At 38.1% G+C, this 23982-nt stretch overlaps 1 protein-coding gene across 1 annotated transcript; it reads left to right on the forward strand.

The window, feature by feature from the left end:
- The first annotated feature begins 15188 nt into the window (after nt 1-15188).
- LOC131196960 (vomeronasal type-2 receptor 26-like) lies at nt 15189-23018 on the forward strand. The gene is made up of 4 exons (XM_058180481.1): nt 15189-15278; nt 18391-18618; nt 20162-20288; nt 22114-23018. Exons 1-4 carry the CDS (start codon nt 15189-15191, stop codon nt 23016-23018), a joined length of 1350 nt encoding a protein of 449 aa, XP_058036464.1.
- Nucleotides 23019-23982: the final 964 nt, after the last annotated feature.

The following is a 23982-nucleotide window of genomic DNA, read 5'->3' on the forward strand; positions in this document are numbered from 1 at the left end:
CTATTAAATTGTGGGTATATTTATTTCTATTGTGAAATGGAATTAGTAAGCCTTTTCTAATAATAAAAACTATGTTTGTTTGTTAGCTATGGCAATTTTACTGATATTTAATTTGCATGACACTATAACAGTGTTTGTCAAACTCTTACCAGCAGATATAGAAAATAAAATATTTCATTTTATAATGCATGATTCTGCTTTCAATAAAGTATTTTTTCTGGCTTCCGGTTTGGCTCCGCTGTGTTAATGGCGGCGATTTCAGTCCGCCCGTTCTTTGTGATTCTGTGAGAGCTGTTTAGACAGTGCTAATCTTCTGTCAACAGCTCGTAAATCTCTGCCCTCGGGCAAAGAGGGGGAGATGAGCATTTGAACTGAAGTTTGAGCCCCCAAGAAAAGCCCCAGAATGATTTCTGGTGGTTTGATGGGAAACGCTCCTTCGATAGTTCAAAAAAAGCTCCAGAGTCCAGAACGCCTCTGCAAAAGCAGAGCAAAACGCAGCGTCCATCTCCGTGACTGAAGAGGATTAATGATAAATTTTCAACACGGAAGAATCGAAAGCAGGAGGGCTGGCATTTGTTTGTAAGATGATTTTAACTCCCTGACAGAGAAGTTATTTGAAGAGTGGAGATGAAGAAAGATGGCGTTTTGTTTTTTGAAAGTGAAAGCTAAGGAAATGCTGATTACAATTGCTGGTGTGGAACCTCTAAGAAGAAAATAACAAGATTTTTTTTTTCTAAATGGAATTCTTTTTTTTAAAAAAAAAAATCTATTTCTTTTTTTATTATCTTTTTTTTACAGTGTTTAAGAAGAAAAATTTATTGGGTTTTTTTTTCTTTTTATTCCCTCCCCCTTTTTTTCTTCTTCTTCTTCTTGATATTACTTAGTTTAAAAATGGCTTTTAAGCAAAGAGATTTAACCACTTCTAAATTATTGGAAATATCTTCACTTCAGGTACGGAAATTGAAAGAAGATATTAAAGACAGTCTAAGGAATTTTTTACAGGAGCTTATGGAGGCTCATCTTTCAGAAATAGATCAAAAATTTAATGAAATGGAGAAAGAAATACTGGATTATAAAGATTTGGTGGAAGAGCAGAGTAAGGAGATGAAAAAATTAAAGGAATCAATTACTCCATTATTGTTATCTAGTACACAGACAGAAGAAAGACTGAATGAATTTAACCAAATTAATTTAGATTTGCAAAGGAAAATAGATGAAGTTCAAATTAATTTGAATTTAGAAAATAAAATAGATGATATTCAGGTTAAGGCTGATAAGGCAGAGGAAGAAAGGGTTATATTACAATATAAATTAATGGAATATGCTATAAGGGTAAGGGTTTAAGAGAATTTAAAGAGGAAAATTTGAAAGAGATTTTTATTCAGGCCTTTGCCCAGATAGAGGAATGGAACCAGAAGATTTTGAAGTTAATATTGAAAAATTTATCGTGTTAATTCCTGGTGGGCAAGGCAGAAGTGTTTACCGAGAGATGTGGTTATTTATTTTACAAATAAGAGGATTAGGTATGGAATTTTGCAAGCATTTTATAAAAATAAATTTCAAATATTAGGACAAGATATAATAATGATGAAGGAAATTCCTCCTAAAATGTTAAGAAAGAGAAAAGAATTTGCCTTTCTGGTGGATGAGCTTAAGAAACATCAGATATATTTTAGATGGGAGGTTCCAGCAGGTTTAACACTGAATTATAAAGGAAGAAAAGTATTTTCTCAATACAATTTGTAAAGCACGAGATTTTTATACTAATGTATTAAAGATTGGGAATTCTTTGTTAACAGATGTTAAGTTGAATGGTGAATAGATGGTTGAAAATGTGTAAGATAGAAGAAGGAGGAGAATGTTTAACTTTATTAAATATGATTATGGTTAATTTTTGTAAATGACTTATTGTGGATATAAATGTGTAATTTTAGGGGTACTATATGATATATTAAAGGTATAAAGGAATAGGAAGATGGAATATTGTTTAATTTTGGAGGATAGATAGTAAAATTTAGGAACTTGGATTAAATATTATATTTAAGAGATGGATGTAATGTTAATTAGAATGTAATTGTTATAATAGATATATTGTGGATGATATAGGTGTAATTTTAACAATGTTATTTGACATAAGTAAGGTAAAGTGAAGATTTTAATTATTACAATTGACACTTTGGATATTTGTAATATTATTTGTTGTATATATAAATGTTAAAGATGTGAAAAGATGGACTATTGCTTACCCCTGAAGGTTGGACAGAAAAATTAAAGAAACTAAGTCGGAAATATGAACTATTTTTGAGAGATTGCTAAGAGAAGAAAGATATTTTAGAAGAAACCTTGGTGAATATTGGAAGATGGAACGTTGTTTTGATATTGATTGATGAAGGTTGGATATTAAAACTACGTACTTTATTCAAGAATAAACACTAACTCAATTGGAAACTTTGGAGAATTCTAGGAGTGGAATGGTCTGATATATAATGGAGTGGAAGAAAAGTATCTTCTTTGTCTTTGGAAGGAGTGGAGGTTTTAAGGAACGACTATGGATTATGATTTGTGCTAGATTTTAATTTTGTTGTTAGTTTTATACCCTGTACTCGGTTCTCGGAAGTCCTGGGGGTGGGGGAGGAAGGAAGGGAGGGAGGGGTAGAAAATGGATTGATAGTTAATGTACAAAGATGATTGAAGATGTATAATTAATGTAAGATCGGACCTGCCTGGTTACTACTTTAGAATGAAGGGAAAGAAGGAGTAGAAGAGAGAAGGAGGAAAGAGAAGAGGAGGAGGAGGAAAGGAAGGAAGGAAGAGGGGAAGAGGGAGAAGAAAGGAATAGGGAGGAAAGAGGAGAGGATGTAGATAAGAGAGGGGGAGGATGGTTATGGAAAGTAGAAGAAGGTAAAGAAGGAGAGTAAAAGGAAAAGGAAGGGGGTGGTGACCAGGCAGATCCGATTAATTGTATATGAGGGTACATTAAATATGTTATTGGATATGTTATTGGATAAGAATGTCAAAATAAAACTTTTTAAGAGAAAAAATAAAGTATTTTTTCTTAGTTCTGATTATTTACAGGACCTATTGAATGAATCAAGTGAAAGGTCTCCTTCCAAGTTTGGTAACTATAAACAATGATCTAATATAGGCAACATACTTTGGATCTTATCATCATGAAGCGGAGAAGAGAAAAAGAAAGGGATGGAAAAAAGAAAAAAAATTATAAAGAATGTGCTTCCAATATTCTTAATAGCAATTACAAGTAAATTTCTAATGTAAAGCAATAGCAGAATATACATTTCTCTCTCTATGGTTGCAACACACATATACATATTAATTTAGGACCAGAGATGAAATGCTATCGGTTCGCACCAGTTCGGGTGAAACGGTAGTGATAAAAGCTACCAGTTTGGGCGAACCGGTAGCAAAAAAAAAGCTACCAGTTCATTCAAACCAATATTTCCGATGATCAGTGGCTCAGGCTGTAAAACAGCCTGTTATTAAACACAGCTGCTTGCAATTACTGCAGGCTCGAGTCCCACCAGGCCCAAGGTTGACTCAGCCTTCCATCCTTTATAAGGTAGGTAAAATGAGGACCCAGATTGTTGGGGGCAATAAGTTGACTTTGTATATAAATATACAAATAGAATAAAGACTATTGCCTTATACACTGTTAGCCGCCCTGAATCTTCGGAGAAGGGCGGGATATAAATGCAAATAAAAAAAACAAAAAAACCCCAATGCTTTGAGCTCCAAACACATAGTGCTTATAAGCAGTATCCTGAATAAGAGGAAGCGAGTTTCCTCTTCTTGTTAGTCCTCACCAGTCTCTGTATGGACTTTCTACCTGAGGCACTGCTGCCACCAAACGAAACAGTGCTGTAGTTTGTTAAAATGCTCTTACTTGTGCCTCTGTAAAAAGTGGCCAGGAGAGAAGGAGAAAGATGTGCTCCCCTTATCTGATATAGGAAATGCAGATCCTGGTTTGCATGCTTCACTCAGGATGATGTGTGGAGTGACTAATTCTGATTGTTAGTTATCTGTACCCCCAGATACTTAAGACTGTTGATCACCTCTACTCACCTGCGAAAGGGATCCTGGAGTCCTAGTAGACAATCATATGTATATGAGCCAATTGCAGCTGCCCCCAAAACCAATGCAGTCCTAGACTGCATGAACAGGGGGATAGAATCAAGATTACATGAAGGGTTAACACCACTTTATAATGCCTTGGTAACGCCACACTTGGAATATTGCACCCAGTTTTGGTTGCCACAATATAAAAATGATCTTGAGGCTCTAGAAAGAGTGCAGAGAAGAGCAACAAAGATGATGAGAGGACTGAAGGCATATGAAAACTGGTTGCAGGAATTCAGTATGTCTAGTCTAGTGAAAAGAAGGACTAGGGGTGACATGATTGCTGTGTTCCAATATCTAAGGTGCTACTACAGAGAAGAGTGGTCAATCCAGTGGTGGGCTGCTGTCTGTTCCAATGATCAGTTGGCCCTGCCATCTGGCCCTGCCTATGCTGTCCTATATCCCCTTCTTTCTTGCTCAGCTGAATTGTGCGGCACAGCTTTCTTCCATGCCTCCGCAGTTCCTACGTACTGGGGCTGCCTTAGAAGATAAGCTGATTTCTATGAAAGTGCCGTAGTTTGGAAGCTGCATGCTATCATGGAAGGTGTGCGTGCTCAGAGGCTGTTAAAGTATGTTTAGCCCACCACTGGGTCAATCTATTCTCCAAAGCACCTGAAGGCAGGAGAAGAAGCAATGAATGGAAAGTAATGAAGGAGAGAAGTAACCTAGAGTAAAGGACAAATTTCCTGACAATTAGAACAATTAATCAGTGGAACAACTTGCCTCCAGAAGTTGTAGATGCTTCCGCACTGGAAAGGTTTTTAAGAAGAGATCAGACAACCATTTGTCTGAAAGGCTATAGGGCCATGATGGCGAACCTATGCCACATGTGCCACAGGTGGTCCTCTCTGTGAGCATGCGAGCCATCGCCCAGCTCAGTTCCACTGCACATGCGCGCATGCTTCCCACTGGCCAGCTGATTTTTGGGTCTGCCCTGCAAGCGAGAGACACACATGCATGAATGGGGGGAACCTACCTTTCTCCTCACTTTCTGCTGCCTTCGCATTCCAAGATCTCCAGAGATTCCCCCCCCCCCAGGGCTGTTCTGGGAGGTGAGGCTTCCCCCCCCAGCTGTTTTGGAAGGCAAAGGCTTCCCCCCCCCAGCCATTTTGGAGGCTTTTGCCCCCCTCTCAGCCATTTTGGAGGCTTCCTCCCGCCATTTTGGAAGCTTTCCCCCTACCTCCCAGCCATTTTGGAGGCTTCCTCCCGCCATTTTGGAAGCTTTCCCCACCTCCCAGCCATTTTGGAGGCTCCCCCAGCCATTTTGGAGGCTTCCCCAGCCATTTTGGAGGCTTTTGCCCCCAGCCATTTTGGAGGCTTCCTCTCAGCCATTTTGGAGGCTTTTCCTCCTGCTCACAGCCATTTTGGGGCTTCCCCACCTCCCAGCCATTTTGGAGGCTTCCCCAGCCATTTTGGAGGCTTCCCCAGCCATTTTGGAGGCTTCTCCCCAGCCATTTTGGAGGCTTTTGCCCCCAGCCATTTTGGAGGCTTCCTCTCAGCCATTTTGGAGGCTTTTCCTCCTGCTCACAGCCATTTTGGGGGCTTCCCCTCCCTCCCAGGCATTTTGGAGGCTTCTCCCCCAGCCATTTTGGAGGCTTCCCCCCCTCCCAGCCATTTTGGAGTCTTCCCCCTCCCAGCCATTTTGGAGTCTTTTCCCTCCCTCCCAGCCATTTTGGGAGGCAAAGGCTTCCCTCCCCCAGTGCTGTTTTGGGATGTGAGGACAAAAGGGGGGGTTGCGCATGCATGCGCAGGGGGAGGAGGGTCATGTGTGCATGGGGGGGTCGCATGTGCATGCAGGGGATCACCTGCATATGTAGGGGGAGGGGCATGTGGGAGGGGCATTGCATTATGGGTGTGGGCACTTGCTCATGCTTTTGAGGAAAAAAATGGTTAGCCTTCACTGGTATAAGGTTTCCTGCTTGAGCAGTGGATTGGACTAGAAAACTTCAAATGTCCCTACCATCTCTGTTATTCTGCTCTTCTATTATTCCTAACTCTAACTGGCATCAAGAAAACCACCTTAAGTCTTAATGGGATTTAATGGGATTCACACAAATCTTGAATGCTCCTTCAAGCTCTTGGAGGATATTTTGGGATGGGTCTTCAAAAAACAAAGATGCCCAGTGAACTGTCAACCAGAATCAGTATGTATCACGCATGGATTTATTATGCATCTCCCTATTTTACAAAAGAATAAGGAACCCCTAGACCAGGGGTCTGCAAACTTGGCTCTCTTAAGACTTGTGGACTTCAACTTCAACTTCAACTTGTGGAGTTGAAGTCCAGAAGTCTTAAAAGAGCCAAGTTTGCAGACCCCCGCCCTAGACCATCATCCTCAGTGACTCCTTTAAAGTTCATTGGTTTCCTATAGAAATACTTTTGGACAACACAGAGATTTCAGTTTTGAACATTTGGCTGGGGAAGAATCCCCTGGGTAAAGGTAAATTTTACAGAAATAATTAATTAATTAATTAATTAATTAATTAATTTAATTTTATCATAACAATATACACAAGCATAACAAGCATAAAACAAAAGATTATATAATATATAAACATATATATGAGGAGAAACAAGGTAGTATAATCATATATATATATATAGGGGAAGAAACAATAGGACAGGAATGGTAGGCACATTTGTGCTCTTATGCACGCCCCTTAGAGTCTTCTTAGGAATGTGGTGAGGTCAGCAGTGGATAGATTTTTAATAAAACTTTTGGGGTTATGAGAAGAGACCACAAAGTCAGGTGATGCATTCCAAGCATAGATAATTTTGTTACAGAAATCGTGTTTTCTGCAATCTAAACTGGTGCGGTTGACATTAAGTTTAAATCTGTTGGTAGCTCTTGTGTTATTGTAGTTGAAACTGAAGTAGTCATTGGCAGGAAGGACATTATAACGGATGATTCTATGAGCTAAACCCAGATCCTGTCGAAGGCGACGAAGTTCCAAGTTTTCTAGACCCAGGATATCAAGTCTGGTGGAATAAGGTATTTTATTGGTTATGGAGGAATGGAGAACTCTTCTCGTAAAATACCTTTGGACTCGCTCAACTGTAATGATATCAGATATATGGTATGGGTTCCAGACAGGTGAGCAGTAATCAAGAATTGGCCTAGCAAAAGTTTTATATGCTCTGGTCAGTAGCGTGGTGTTTTTGGAAAAGAAGCTATGTAGAATTAAGTTAACAACTTTTAGAGCCTTTTTTGCTATATCGTTGCAGTGCGCTTTGGCACTTAGATCATTAGATATAAAAACTCCAAGGTCTTTGACTGGGTGGGGGTCATCTGTGAGGTAATGTCCATCAAGCATGTACTTAGTGATTGGGTTCTTTCTTCCAATATGTAGGACTGAGCATTTGCTGGTTGAGATTCGTAGTTGCCAAATTTTGACCAAGTGGTTAGATGATCAAGGTCTTTTTGAATTGTTGATATATTTTCAGTGGTGTTAAAAAGTTTGACATCATCAGCAAAGAGAACACAGTCACTTGAGATGTGATCACAAAGATCATTTATGAATACTATAAAGAGAGTTGGTCCAAGAACACTACCTTGAGGAACACCACTCTTGACAGGAACAGGATTTGATAGTGCACTACCAACCTTAACCACTTGTTGTCTGTTCGACAGAAAAGCAGATATCCAGTTGTGTAAGGGTCCTGAAATGCCATAGGATTTTAATTTTAGAAGAAGTTTATCATGTACTACTGAGTCAAAAGCTTTACAGAAGTCTATGTATATTGCATCTATTGTTTTACCTAGATCAAGATTTGTAGTCCATAGGTTTTTCCAGTGGAGAAGTTGTAAATTGCATGATAATTTTTTTCTGAAGCCAAATTGTTTATTTGAAAGTAAGTTGTGTAATTCTAAGTGCAAGGTAATGGATTGGTTGATGATGGATTCCATTACTTTGCAGGCGATGCAGCATAGGGAGATTGGTCTATAATTTTCAACTAAGCTGGGGTCGCCTTTTTTGAAAATTGGAACGACTGTGGCTAGTTGAAAATTGGAATGACTGTGGTTCGGTTCTGCAACCCAACAAGAAAAACACAGACTTCAGAGGATAATTAGAACTGCAGAAAAAATAATTGCTACCAACCTGCCTTCCATTGAGGACCTGTATACTGCACAAATCAAGAAGAGGGCCGTGAAAATATTTGCAGATCCCTCGCATCCTGGACATAAACTGTTTCAACTCCTACCCTCAAAACGATGCTATAGAGCACTGCACAACAGAACAACTAGACACAAGAACAGTTTTTTTCCGAAAGCCATCACTCTGCTAAACAAATAATTCCCTCAACACTGTCAGACTATTTACTGAATCTGCACTACTATTAATCGTTTCATAGTTCCCATCACCAATCTCTTTCCACTTATGACTGTATGACTATAACTTGTTGCTGGCAATCCTTATGATTTATATTGATATATTGACCATCAATTGTGTTGTAAATGTTGTACCTTGATGAACGTATCTTTTCTTTTATGTACACTGAGAGCATATGCACCAAGACAAATTCCTTGTGTGTCCAATCACACTTGGCCAATAAAATTCTATTCTATTCTATTCTATTCTATTCTATTCTATTCTATTCTATTCTATTCTATTCTATTCTATTCTATTCTATTCTAGTGACCAGAGATTGGGAAGGGAACTGGTTGTGAAAGTTTTATTAAAGATTATACTTAGGGGTTCTGCTAAATTACTAGAAAGTTTTTTTAAGAAGTAGGCACAAAGTCCATTAGGTCCAATGGATACAGATGGTTTCAAGTTGCGAAGAGCTTTTCCAACATTATCTTCAGTAAAATCTATATTTGTTAAGTCGTCATACTCATTTCTTGTACGATTTGGGAATGTGGGATAAGTGTCATCACTGTTGACAAAAACTGAGCCAAAGAATTTGTTAAAGAGGTTTGCTTTAGTTGTTTCGTTATTGTATTCTTTTTGTATTGTATTGTATAATACTACATGATACTTTTATGTGGCATCTCCCTTGAAAACTAAGGGCATGGTTGTCTTCAAACATGTAATGTGGAAGTGAAATAATTGCTCTCCAAATCCCAGGAGGTTCCATTTGTGAGGGGTGACTATTTATGGGCAATTGAGTTAAATGACACTCATTGATGTTTTATGGCACGGTTCCAGCAACTTTCCACAAAATACCAGAGAAATATTTCAAAGGTCAGTCTGGAAGAGATTATAAAACCTTTCACCCCTGCATCTGATGACAAAGAGGCAGGTAGGATCTTGTCACTTAGGAGTCTGGTGGTGAGTTCCATGCACTGGAATCTGCTTGTCCATCAGGGCATGCTTTGCAAACCGTGCTGATTTCAAACAACGAAATGGCAGAGCTGATGTAATGATGTACGTTAACAGGGCGTCTTCCTAGATTTTGTAGTAGATGGGACGTATGGAGCGGTGGGATTCTAGACAGTAAGAAATAAGGCTGCACTAGCAAAAAAAAATGTTGAATGTTGCGATCCTACTCTGGTTGCTGGTTGACGTGAAGTGCCCGATGGATGCCACATCTTGCCCCAGAAGTGATCCTTCTCGTCTCCTTCATGAATGGTACCAACCAGGAAACCTTCTTATTGGCGGGATCACAGCTCAGAATATATACGTATTAGAGGAACATTCCTTTGAAGAGCATCCTTCACAGAAGTCCTTTCTGCCACCTTTGTAAGAAACTTCCTTTTCCTTTTTCTTCATTTCTGAAAGAAAGGCTCAAGAGTGCTTTTGTGAATTAAGCCGAGTAAATTGCGAGGTTTCCCACCAGCTTTTCACCACTATGAGTCACCACATAGACACATAGACACACCACATTTCTGACATCAGTACAATTGAACATGTCCAGAAATATTTTACAAGAAGAGTTCTCCACTCTTCTGAAAACAACAAAATACCTTATCCCACCAGACTTGAAATCCTAGGCTTAGAAAACTTAGAACTCGGTCGCCTTCGACAAGACCTAAGTTTAACTCATAGAATCATCTATTGTAATGTCCTTCCTGTTAAAGACTACTTCAGCTTCAATTGCAATAATACAAGAGCAACCAATAGATTCAAACTTAATGTTAACCACTTTAATCTAGATTGCAGAAAATATGACTTCTGTAACAGAGTTATCAGTGCTTGGAACACATTTCCTGACTCTGTGGTCTCTTCTCATAATCCAAAAAGCTTTAACCAAAAACTATCTACTATTGACCTCACTCCATTTCTAAGAGGTCTGTAAGGGGCGTGCATAAGAGCACCAATGTGCCTACTGTTCCTGTCCTATTGTTTTTCTTTTTTCTTCTTTTCTTTTTTTCTTCTTATATATATATGCTTATACTTCCTTATATTACCTCATATATATGTTTATATACTATATAATCTTTTTATGTGATGCTTATATATAATGTTCTGACAAAATAAATAAATAAATAAAATAAATAAATAGACAATGTCATTGCCAGGCCCTTTGTATGCAGGAAGATTCAAACTCGATTGCAGAAAATACGACTTCTGCAACAGAGTGGTCAACACCTGGAATGCTCTAACCGACTCAGCTGTTATAGTCTCAAACTCTCACAGCTTCAACCTTAAACTCTCTACCGTGGACCTCACCCCATTCCTAAGAGGTCCGTAAAGGGGGTGTTCATAAATGCACCAGCGTGCTTGCCGTCCCCTGTCTTACTGACCCCAATTATCTGTATTTACTTTATTTACTTTATTTTTATTTTGTCAATCATATATAAGATAGCAGATAAAAGTATAAACATTATTTGGATACATGAAAAGAGTAAGTAAAAAGGAATCTTAGGATAGGGATGGTAGGCATGTGGGTGCACTTATGCACGCCCCTTACAGACCTCTTAGGAATGGGGTGAGGTCAACAGTAGACAGTTTAAGCTTAAAGTTTTGGGGGTTTGGGGAAGAGACCACAGAGTCAGGTAGTGCATTCAAGGCATTGACCACTCTGTTGCTGAAGTCATATTTTCTGCAATCCAGTTTGGAGCGGTTTACCTTGAGTTTGTATCTATTATTTGCTCGTGTATTGTTGTGGTTGAAGTTGAAGTAGTCATTGACAGGTAGGACATTGCAGTAGATAATTTTATGTAGTATGCTTATATCAGACTGAAGTCGGAGAACTTCCTTTGTTCGTTTTTATACCTATACTTGTTATCTTGTACATCTTTGACAAACAAATAAATAAATAAAATAAAGATCATTGTTTTTGTGATGAGTTAGTGATCTATTTTGACTTCTCCTTCATACTAAACGAAGTTCCACTAGTCACCTTCTTTTCTAATCTTGCCGAAGGTGGAAGAAATGTTCACACGGCTTCAAAACATGCTCTGGAAGTTGCAGATTTAATGATTCCAATCCTGGAGTCATGTGCCACTCAGTTAGGGTGAGATATTGCAGTCTCCTGCTGGAGCAGGATAGTGAAATCTGGTGCCGAGTTTTGTTAAAAACTGCAGGATTGTGTGGAGAGGATTTTCTGTCTGGAACCTACATTAAGTATTGTGGAAATTTGGTCGCCCATGGAGTATCTCTGTTGCTGTTTGTAAGGTGCTCCTGGCACTTATGAAAGTTTTGAGTGTTATCTTGCTTAGAATGCTTTTTATGTTATGCTTTTCAATCTGTTTTAGCTAATAAAGATTGTTACTATTGTTTAAGCCAGTAAGTATTGTTATCAGCTTGTTATTATTTTATTCATATTGTTATTATTGCTTCATTGAATGTATTTTATTTACTTTACCCTCAATTATGTTTACAGAGCTGTTTTAAAGTTGTATCAACATTCCCTGAGCTTGGCATTCGCGGTGGAACAGATCAACTCAAACCCAAGACTCTTGTCTAACGCTACCCTGGGATTTTTCATCTCTGACAACTATTTTGATGCCTGTCTGACTTATCGTTCCACTTTGGAGCTGCTCTTCTTTGGAGCTGAGCAGTTGGTTGTCAACTACAGATGTGACATCAAGGAGAATCTCCTTGTGGCCATCATTGGTGGATTTGGTGCTGATATCTCATTCTTCATGTCAGATATCATCAGTCTTTATAAAAGCCCACAGGTAAGAGATGGGACGCGGTGGCTCAGGGGCTAGGATGTTGTGCTTGTCGATCGAAAGGTCGGCAGCTCAGCGGTTCGAATCCCTAGTGATGCCGTGTAACGGGGTGAGCTCCCGTTACTTGTCCCAGCTTCTGCCAACCTAGCAGTTTCGAAAGCACGTAAAAAATGCAAGTGGAAAAAATAGGGACCACCTTTGGTGGGAAGGTAACAGTGTTCCGTGCGCCTTTGGTATTGAGTCATGCTGGCCACATGACCACGGAGACGTCTTCGGACAACGTTGGCTTTGAAACGGAGATGAGCACCACCCCCTAGAGTCAGGAACAACTAGCACATATGTGCGAGGGGAACCTTTACCTTAAGATATGGGAATCGATGTGTAGGAAAACTCATTCATATGGCAAAATTGAAGGGAATGGGGAGCAATTATTTTTCAAGGAGGGATTAGATTATGTTTTAATGATGCAGCAAACGAGCCTGATTAAATTTAGGGGTTGGATTTAAGATCTATTTGATGCACTACATTGGGCCTCTGGTGGCTCAACAGACTAATGCAGTCTGTTATTAAGAGCAACTGCTTGCAATTACTGCAGGTTCAAGTCCCACCAGGCCCAAGGTTGACTCAGCCTTCCATCCTTTATAAGGTAGGTAAAATGAGGACCCAGATTGTTGGGGGGGCAATAAGTTGACTTTGTAAATAATATACAAATGGATGAAGACTATTGCTTGACATAGTGTAAGCCGCCCTGAGTCTTCGGAGAAGGGCAGGCTATAAATGCAAATTAAAAAAAGTGGTTTCTGAAAAAGAAACCAGAAGTTGAGAATGTAAGGTGTTCATCTAGTTACAAGCTGACTGCGACTGTGTCCATTGAACTCTCAGAGCCAAATCTACAGGATTCCTTGGAGAGCTGCCTATCTCCTCTTGCATGTCTGAATTTGACAGAGCTAAATAAACACTTTTCCATTTATTTACCATTTAGTCGATAGCAAGTACAATGATGCAAGATTCCTTTACAATTGGACATGCAAGAAAAGAGATTGGAAAACAATGTACCTGAGTGTTGTCTATTTAGGTTCCCAATCATCCAGGTCATGGTTGTTCCAAAGATGCTTTTTTTTTTTTTCAAGAAGCAACTGGACTTCCTTGTTTTTCTTTGAAGATGTTTCGCTTCTCATCCAAGAAGCATCTTCAGCTCTGACTTGATGGTGGGGAATGGAAGGATTTATGCTCCTTGCAGAGAGCTGGTCGTTTGCATTCTTTTAGAGAGTCATTGAGGCAATTAGGAGGTTTATCTGTGTTCTCAGGGTCCGTTGAGTAGTGCAAATGGGTGTGGAGCCTTCTTGGAACTTTTGAAAGGACTCTGTTGTAGACTGGAGATAGAGGATGTCGTATCCCTCCCCCCTCCGTCGAGAGAAGGCTCTTCGATTTGGACATAGATGCCCTCTTTGTTTATTTATTTTATTTATTATTTTAATTTATATACCGCCCTTCTCCCGAAGGACTCAGGGCAGTTTACAGCCAAATAAAACAACAATCACAAAAATTAAAAACATTTTTAAAAAACTAATTCAATTTGGCTAAGAAGAACTAAAACTCTAAGAGAAACCCCCCATTAAAACTATTAGGCCAGCCCTGCACGATAGAACAAAAATGTCTTCAGCTCGTGTCGGAAGATCCGGAAGTCAGGGAGTTGATGTAGCCCTGGAGGCAGCTCGTTCCAGAGGGCAGGGGCCCCCATGGAGAAGGCCCTCCCCCTGGGGGTTGCCAGTCGACATTGACTGACGGCACCCTGAGGAGGCCCTCCCTATGGGAGCGCACTGGTCAATGGGAGGCAATTGGTAGCAGCAGGCGGTCCCGTAAATAACCCAGTCCTATGCCTCTTGGACCCCTCTTTCAAACCAGAGGTCCTCTCTGTCTGAAATGTAGGCTTTGCTGTCTTCAAAAGAGTGCAGATGGACTGCAGAATCTAGACCTAATCGGTTTGTTCTCCTATGTTGTGCCATGCATTTATAAAGTGGCTGTTTTGTTTCTCCAATGTACAGATCTGCACATGTTTCACTGCATTGGACTGCATATACCACATTGCTCAGTTTGTGTCTGGGTGTTTTATCCTTGGGGTGGACAAGCTTCTGCTTTAGTGTATTCTTGGGTATGAAGCATGCACACGTGTTGTGTTGGCTGAAGATCCTCCTTCACGTTTACAATATTCCTGCAACATATGGAATGACAACGTTGCTTTGTTTATTGTTCTCTTCATGGTCTGTTATGGAGGAGCTCCTGTAGAGTCTTTTTTTTTAGATTTGAGGGAGGCCACTTGGGATAGCCATATGTTCTGGGGCTTCCTTCATGTTCTTTTTCTTTCCCAATGAAATCCTTTTATTCCCCACCATCCAGTCAGAGCTGAAGAAGCTTCTTGGATGAGAAGCGAAATGTCTTCAAAATAAAATTAGAAAGTCCAGTTGCCTCTTGAAAAAAGAGCACCTTTGCAATATCTGTGTGTTGTTGAAGAAAATACATTTCTCAGGTTAGTTGGGGCATACCACCCATAAGATTACCATAATGGGACGCAATGGCTTAGTGGCTTAAGATGCATAGCTTGTCGATTGAAAGGTCAGCAGTTCAGCGGTTTGAATCTCTAGTACTGCATAATGGGGTGAGCTCCCGTTACTTGTCCCAGCTTCTGCCAACCTAGCAGTTTGAAAGCATGTAAAAAATGCAAGTAGAAAAATAGGGACACATTTGGTGGGAAGGTAGTGGCGTTCCGTGTGCCTTTGGAGTTTAGTCATGCTGGCCACATGACCATGGAGACATCTTCAGATAGCGCTGGCTCTTCGGCTTTGAAATGGAGATGAGCACCGCCCCCTAGAGTCAGGAACGACTAGCACGTATGTGCAAGGGGAACCTTTACCTTATCAACCATAAGAACCAAGTGTACATTGTATTTTAGCTCGCCTATGGCTCCTTTGCTCCAAAGAAGCATGGAACAAAGATGGCGGCTTCTTTTTACCGCATGGCTCCCAATGAAAGCCTTCAGATCGCGGGGATCATCCATTTGCTGAAGTACTTTGGATGGACGTGGGTTGGTTTTTTAATTATGGATGATGACAGTGGAGACAATTTCCTCCAAGCCATGGAGCCTCTTCTTTCAGACAACAGGATCTGCTCTGCCTTTGTGGAGAGAATGCCCAAGCAAGTATTTTTTTCTGTGTTTCAAAATTATGTTGTGTATATGGTATATCATTACTTTTACTATACCAAAATCAATACATTCATCTTCTACGGGGACAGCACCACGCTGATGCTTCTGTTAATGTTCCTTAAATATAATACCTATTGGGTAGACGTGGCCAAAGTATGGATTTTGAGTGCTCAAATGGATCTAATGTTAACAAGCTTCCACCGACCCTCCGATCTGCAATTGTTCGACGGAGCAATTTCCTTTGATATTCACTCCAATGAATTGCCGGGGTTTGGTGAATTCCTTGGGGCCATCAAACCATTCCAGAACCAGCGAGACAGTTTGGTGAAAGAATTGTGGGAACAAGCCTTTGATTGTGTATTTTCAGAGAGCAACCAACCAGCAGAAAGTGATGAAGCCTGTACCGGGAAGGAAGACCTAAAAAAACTTCCTGGGCATTTATTTGAAATGACCGGCCACAGCTACAGTATCTACAATGCAGTCTCTGCTGTAGCACATGCTATTCATGGCATGAACTTACTTAGTTCTAAATACAAAAGAGTGACAGAGAATAGAAGGGTTGAATTTGAAGATCAAGAAACTTGGAAGGTACATGTGAATTAAAAACCTTTATTTCCAGGAGCATATTCGTTTATCATGGTTGTTGTTGCTGTTAGTTGCGAAGTCGTGTCCTACCCATCGCGACCCCATGGACAACGTTCCTCCAGGCCTTATTTATTTTATGTATTTATTTATTTTGTCACACAGTATATATAAGCATAAGCATGAAATAACTATACAATATATAAGCAGATATATAAGCATAAGTATGTAATAACTATATTAATTGACTATAATGAAAGGAAACAATAGGACAGGAACGGTAGGCATTCTTGTGCTCTTATGCACGCCCCTTATAGACCTCTTAGGAATGGGGTGGGGGTTTGTGGGTTTGTTCCCAATAGCACCACAAGAAGTTTTCTACTTTTTAAAAAAATATATTAATATATGTTTAATGTATTTATTTTTTTATTTATTTTGTCAAACACAACAATATATGTATTTTGTATATGTAGTTGTCCTTTAGCAACCAACAATTTTTGTAGACAGTGTAATGACTGGGTTAATATATTTTTTACAGAATGCTAACAGTAATAATACAGTTACATATACAGAGTGATTATCTTCCAATTTCTAGCCTTAATATGTTCATTATAATTGTAATATATTCTTTTATGTATCACTATATATTATACTATTTCCCAATTTATACGTTTCTTTATTTTTCCCATTTGTTGGGGTTCACCTATATTCACATCGTTGTCTTTAAACAGTACTATTCTCTCTTTATGATTCTTTATCACTTTTTCCAAAAGAAAAATAAATATATATATAATCAATAACATTTCTTCATACAATATATTTGTTAACCCCTATTAAGTCTCTTAATATTTTAGTGTTATTAATATCACTCAGTAGTTCACCACATTTTCAGTGTCTCAATTTTCGATAGATAGCAATAAAACCAGTTGTTAATAAGATTTAATTAGTCCCCAAGTTATATCTCTAACTCCCCTGTATTTACAATCCTTAAAAGCTATATATTCCTATATGTTGTTTGCATCCTGTTATCATAATAGTACATTTAGATATTATTGATCTTAATTTTCCACCTCCTAATCTTAATATATTTATGTTTATAATGAATTCTATTACATATCTATGCATATTTTACTATTTTCCCAATTTGAACTTCCACTTGTTTGTATTGGTTTTTAATATAATTACTATATTGCAAGATATTATATCTCTATCCATCATCTCTCAAGCTTTTAAGAATTTCATCATTTATTGATTTTTTTTTTGGTGGTTCTTTTATGTTTCCCTTCTATATGTCTTTCTAACATCTTTGCACAGGCTATTTGTTCCCTCTGCCTTATCCTTTATCTCCTTCTACCGCATCTTTTGTGTCTCCATCCATAACCCTTTCATTATTTTTGGAAAATATTCCTTTTTTGTCTCTATTCTGTTGTAAGCTCTTAAGGGATTATCTATTTGATTTTTAATATTTACTATTATTGATTTTCAGTGTTTTCATCTGCTTGTAGAGTGTATTTTTTTCTTCTTGTAACTGTTGTAATTCTTGTAATAAGTATTACAACAAAATACCTTATGCCACCAGACTTGAAATCTTAGGTTTAGAAAACTTAGAACTCCGCCGCCTTCGACAGGACCTGTGTTTAACTCATAGAATCATCTATTGCAATGTCCTTCCTGTTAAAGACTACTTCAGCTTCAATCACAGCAATACAAGAGCAAACAATAGATTTAAACTTAATGTTAACCGCTTCAATCTTGATTGCAGAAAATATGACTTCTGTAACAGAGTTGTTAATGCTTGGAACACACTACCTGATTCTGTGGTCTCTTCTCAAAATCCCCAAAGCTTTAACCAAAAACTGTCTACTATTGACCTCACCCCATTCCTAAGAGGTCCGTAAGGGGCGTGCATAAGAGCACAAATGTGCCTACCGTTCCTGTCCTATTGTTTTCTTTCATTATATCCAATTAATATAGTTATTGCATGATTATGTTTATATATATATAAGTTACTTTCATGCTTATGCTTATATATATTGTTGTGACTAAATAAATAAATAAATAAATAAATAAATAAATAAATAAATAAATAAATAAATAAATAAATAAATAAAATTTATTTTTCTTTGGCTCCTCTACCACTCCTTCTAACTTCTCATGTGTATTATAGTCATCTTTTCTCACCGTTTGTTGGGGGCCTTCTATTTTTACATCTTTATATTTAACTATTCCCATCAACTTCTCACAATTCTTTGTCACCATTTCTAGCATTTCCTTTTAGAACTTTACTGTCCCCTGCTGGGTCATTTTGTATCAAATTAATATACCTCTAGTATTCCAATATCCCAGAGTCTGAAAACTCTAAACAAATCAATTGTTAATAAAATGTAATTCTTTTCTTCTTTTTACTTAGCTTCACCGGTTTCTCCAAGGCCTTTCATTCAATAATTCACTGGGAGAAACTGTGTCCATCAACCATCATGGAGAAGTTCATTCTGGATTTGATATTATAAATGTGATCATGTTTCCAAATAATTCCTATCACAAAGTGAAAATTGGAAAGCTGGATCCCACAGCAAATGAAGGAAACAGATTTGTAATTCATGAAGATTTAATTGTGTGGCACCAATATTTTAAACAGGTATGGATTTTAAGGCATTTTTATTATTTCGGATAAAAGATTTGGAGATCAGGGATAAGCTTATGGGTATGATCTGCTTTCTGATCCTTTCATTAGGTAAAATTTAGCACTCTGTACTCAAGGTATAGCTGCATTTTCCTGCACGGAGAAAGTATAATTGGAAATAATTTACATGCTTTTTTTAAATATAGTGAATATGGGGAATTATGCTATTATCCCAGCTGTATGAAATAAATTTCAAGGAAAATTAAATAATAAATATAATAAACATGATAATAAATATAAAAATAATTGAGAATATAATAAAAAGGGCTGCCACCCTCTTTGGACAAATCATCAGAAATTTGAAAATTAAATAGGAATTATATAGGAACATACTACCACATGTGGTGGATGTGCCCCAAAATAAAATAAAAAATTGGTATAAAATTAAGAGATGATTGGATGAAATCACATCACAAAAGATTGAATTTAAACCAGAGCTCTTTCTATTAGGAATAATAGACCCAAAAACGGAGAAAACTTTGCAAAATATAATATTACAGATATTAACGGGAGCAAGGATTATCATTGCACAAGGGTGGAAACAGAATAAAATAAAACCATCAGAGGAAATAGTGATTAGAAAAAAAATTAGAATGCGCGGAAATGGATAAAATAATGGAAATTAAGGAAAGAGACGATTCGGACTATTATAGAGTGTGGAACAAAATATATAAATGGTTAGAAAAAAAGAAACCAAAATAAGAAATGGGGAAATTAATTTAATATCGCTAAAATAAAAGAACTATAAGTTATTAATTATTGTTAATCTCAAAGTATTGATTATGTTAATGAGTATAATGTAAACATATGTATTTAGTAGGAAAATTGAACATAAATAGAGAATATGCATGTCGATACAGAAGGCTGTAAAAATAGCATATATTGTCTTGTTATGTTTGTCTTGTTTTTTACTGTGTTTTTGTCTCTGTTTTTTTCTTCTTCTGTTTTTAAAGATAAAAAGCTTAATAAAAACTATTTTTTTTAAAAAGAAAAAAGAAATTTGAGAATTAGTGGACTAAAAAATGTTATATATCCCGGTTTGTGGTTGACACAGCAAAGTTTTTGAGTTGTATGAACCACAGTGCGAAAAGGGAACAATTGACTCCTCGTGTCATGATTGGGACAAGATCATCTGAAAGTCTATCCACAAGAAAGAGTAGGAGGAAAATGCTCAACTTTAATCCTTGTAGGTAGTCCTCGGAGGCACGCTTAAGGGGATGATTTTTTTATTTGTCGTCTGCTTATATTATACTAAGTATTGAGTCTCACAGGAGGTATTTTTGTTTAACTATTTTAATCCAGGGAGGGGAAGGGAAGGAATAGCTTGGAAGCCATCTTAGTCAATAGTGTAGAAGTCTTGGAGAGATTTCCAGGTGGGGCAATTCATTTCTTGATCCTATGACACCCCCACTACTCTATCTATGCTGCTAGATTAGAGGATGATTGTCCAGAATTACTCAGACCTTCAGTCCTGATTTCTATCCTGGTTTATTAACAGGTCTTGCCACGTTCCGTCTGCAATGACCCCTGTCCTGCTGGCTATCAGAAGAAAAAGAAAGAAGGGGAGAAATTTTGCTGCTATGATTGTGATGCATGTTCTGAGGGGAAGATGTCAAACATGTCAGGTAAATTATGTTCTATTTACCTTCTCCTCTCCTCTCCTCCCCTCCCCTCCCCTCCCCTGTCCTTTCCTCCCCTCTTTTCTCTCTCCTCTCCTGTCCTCTCCTCTCCTCAGTAAGCCTCACTGCCTCTCCTCTTTTCTCCCCTCCTCCCCTCTCCTCTTCTCCCCCCTTTCCTCTCCTTTCCTCCCCTCCCCTCCTCTCTCCTCAGTAATCCTTTCGTCCTCTCCTCTCCTTTCTGATATACAGAATTTCTGGTCAATAATTTTTATTTAGGTACACAGCTAATTTATTTCCTTCATTTATTCTAGTATTTATTTATTTAGAATAGAATAGAATTTTATTGGCCAAGTGTGATTGGACACACAAGGAATTTGTCTTGGTGCATATGCTCTCAGTGTACATAAAAGAAAAGATACGTTCATCAAGGTACAACATTTACAACACAATTGATGATCAATATATCAATATAAATCATAAGGATTGCCAGCAACAAGTTATAGTCATACAGTCATAAGTGGAAAGAGATTGGTGATGGGAACTATGAAACGATTAATAGTAGTGCAGATTCAGTAAATAGTCTGACAGTGTTAAGGGAATTATTTGTTTAGCAGAGTGATGGCCTTCGGGAAAAAACTGTTCTTGTGTCTAGTTGTTCTGTTGTGCAGTGCTCTATAGCGTCGTTTTGAGGGTAGGAGTTGAAACAGTTTATGTCCAGGATGCGAGGGATCTGCAAATATTTTCACGGCCCTCTTCTTGATTCGTGCAGTATACAGGTCCTCAATGGAAGGCAAGTTGGTAGCAATTATTTTTTCTGCAGTTCTAATTATCCTCTGAAGTCTGTGTTTTTCTTGTTGGGTTGCAGAACCGAACCAGACAGTTATAGAGGTGCAAATGACAGACTCAATAATTCCTCTGTAGAATTGGATCAGCAGCTCCTTATTCTAGTACCAATTCTCACAATGGAAGATTTCACAAGGTGTTGTTCTTGATAATGGGTAATAGTAGATTGAAAACCTTTCAAATAATTCCAATAATAAATGAAAAGTATGATAGAGGCCAAAATCAATAAATAGAAACATACATCCCTACATATCTTGGTGCCCATAGAAAAACAGACAAGTTTGACTATATGATTGAAACTCAATGCCTTGCTTTATGAGGGTATTTGATATAAATGACACCATAGGTGGTATTCAGCCGGTTCTGACAGGTTCTGGTGAACTGGTAGCAGAAATTTTGAGTAGTTCAGCAAACCGACAAATACCACATCTGGCTGGCCCCAGAGTGGGGTGGGAATGGGGATTTTGCCATGTCCTTCCCCCAGGAGTGGAGAGGGAATAGAGATTTTGCAGTATCCTTCCCCTGCCACCCCCACCAAGACACCCCCACCAAGACACACCATGCCCACCAAGACACACCCACAGAACCAATAGTAAAAAAAATTGAATTCCACCACTGTATGACACCTCTAAAAATAGTCAGGGCTTCAGTCACAGAGTTGGCCCAACATGGCGATAGGATTTCAGGAAGATCCTGGAATATTTCCAGTGTGGAGCTTCCTGACTGTGACTGTCACTAATAGCGAAGATTCCCATCTCAATAAATTACTTTTGGATCTCATCTAATGAGCTAATCAAATGGTTTTCAAACTTAGCCACTTTAAAAGGTGAATGAAACTCGCAGAATTCTCCAGACAATTCTTAGAATCAAAGTTTAGGCTTTGTGTAAAAGTCAAGTTTACAAAACACTGATTTAATCTAAATTATGTATTTTACTTAGTGCTCCATACTAAGATTTGAATGCTTCAAGGCCTCTTTCTTATTTGCAGACATGATTGCTTGTTCAGAATGTCCAGACGATCAGCATCCAAGCAAGGACAAAGTTCGATGCATCCTCAAAATCATAATTTTCCTAACCTTTGAAGAACCTTTGGGGATCAGTTTAGTTGTCGTTGCTGTTTTATTTTCAGTCATGACCATGTTCATACTTGGAATATTTATTAAGAATAAAGACACCCCTATTGTTAAAGCAAACAACAAGGAACTCACCTACAGTCTCCTCATCTCTCTTCTGCTTTGCTTCCTCTGCTCTTTTCTCTTCATTGGAAAACCTTTCAAACTGATTTGCTTCCTTCGACAATCCATGTTTGGCATCATCTTCTCTGTGGCTGTTTCTTCTGTGTTGGCCAAAACCATCATGGTCATTGCAGCATTCATGGCTACCAAACCAGGGTCCAGCCTGAGAAAATGGTTGGGGAAAAGACTGTCTTTCTTAATTGTTTTTTCTGGGTCTTTCATTCAAACAGGCTTTTGTCTGGCATGGATGATCACTTCTCCCCCCTTTCCAGAACTTAACATGCAATCCATGACTGAAGAGATCATAGCAGAATGTAATGAAGGGTCTGTTGTGATGTTTTATCTTGTCTTGGGTTATATGGGGTTCCTGTCTCTGGTCAGCTTCATGGTGGCTTTCCTGGCTAGAAACCTGCCAGATACATTCAATGAAGCCAAGTTCATCACTTTTAGCATGCTGGTGTTTTGTAGCGTTTGGTTGTCTTTTGTTCCCACCTATTTGAGCACCAAAGGAAAGTATATGGTAGCCGTGGAGATCTTCTCCATCTTAGCTTCTAGTGCTGGGTTATTGGGCTGTATCTTCTTCCCCAAATGCTACATTATTTTGCTGAGGCCTGACCTCAACAATAGAGAACAACTTGTAAAGAAAAAGCATTTGTGATTATTAAATTATGGTTATAAGTATTTCTGCTGTGATTAGTAATCCTCTTCTAAGTATAAAAACAGGAGTTGGTTATCAGCTCTGCCAAATTTACCAACACTGTATATCTTTGGCAAATGTAAATGTGTATGTGAAATTCTTATTAATGCCAAAGGAAAATAATATCTTTCACTGTATAATGAGGGACTTGCTTTTGATAAAGTATTTTCTTTTAGTTTCAATTATTTACAAGATTTAATGAAGAGAGTAATTAGGCCTTCAAAAGAGGCCTACTATTTTGTAACCATTAATAATTAGTTAATATCTGGGTAATGTAGTTGGGATCTTATCATCATCAAGCAGCAATAAAAATAAACTTGAAGAAATTTGAATTCTACTTTAAATCATTGAGCTAAGAGAATGTTAGACTATCTGAGCAATTGATTCCCCCCCCAAAAAATCTAATTTATTCTTACATCTTCTTCAATTACTTTTCAACTTTATGAGTTTGAAGAAGACAATTTGTTTTATTAAAAAGTTTTACAGAAAATTTCCATAAATGCCTCCCCTCTCCCTCTCTCCCCCCTCCCCCCAATTCCCCCTCCCCGCCGGACTTCCCAGAGCAAAATACAGGGTATAACATCTAACAATCATAAGCTAGAATACACTAACTATCCATAAACTCCCATCCCTCCCCTAGAGCCTTAACTCCCCTTTTACATAAAGAAAAATATACAAATACAATTTTTACTTTCTATTCATTCATAAGCTATTTGGTACTTCTTGGTCTGATATTTGTTTTGAATATAATCAATCCATCTTCTCCATTCCAGTATATGTCTTTCTTGTGAATAGTCTTTCAGATACGCTGAGATTTTTGCCATCTCCACTAAATTCGATACTTTTAATATCCACTCTTCCATGGTATCCACTCTTCCTTCTTCCAATATTGCGCTACCAATAGTCTAGCTGCTGATATTAAATT

The sequence above is a fragment of the Ahaetulla prasina genome, chromosome 4 (genome assembly GCF_028640845.1).
Source record: "Ahaetulla prasina isolate Xishuangbanna chromosome 4, ASM2864084v1, whole genome shotgun sequence".
NCBI lineage: Eukaryota > Metazoa > Chordata > Lepidosauria > Squamata > Colubridae > Ahaetulla > Ahaetulla prasina.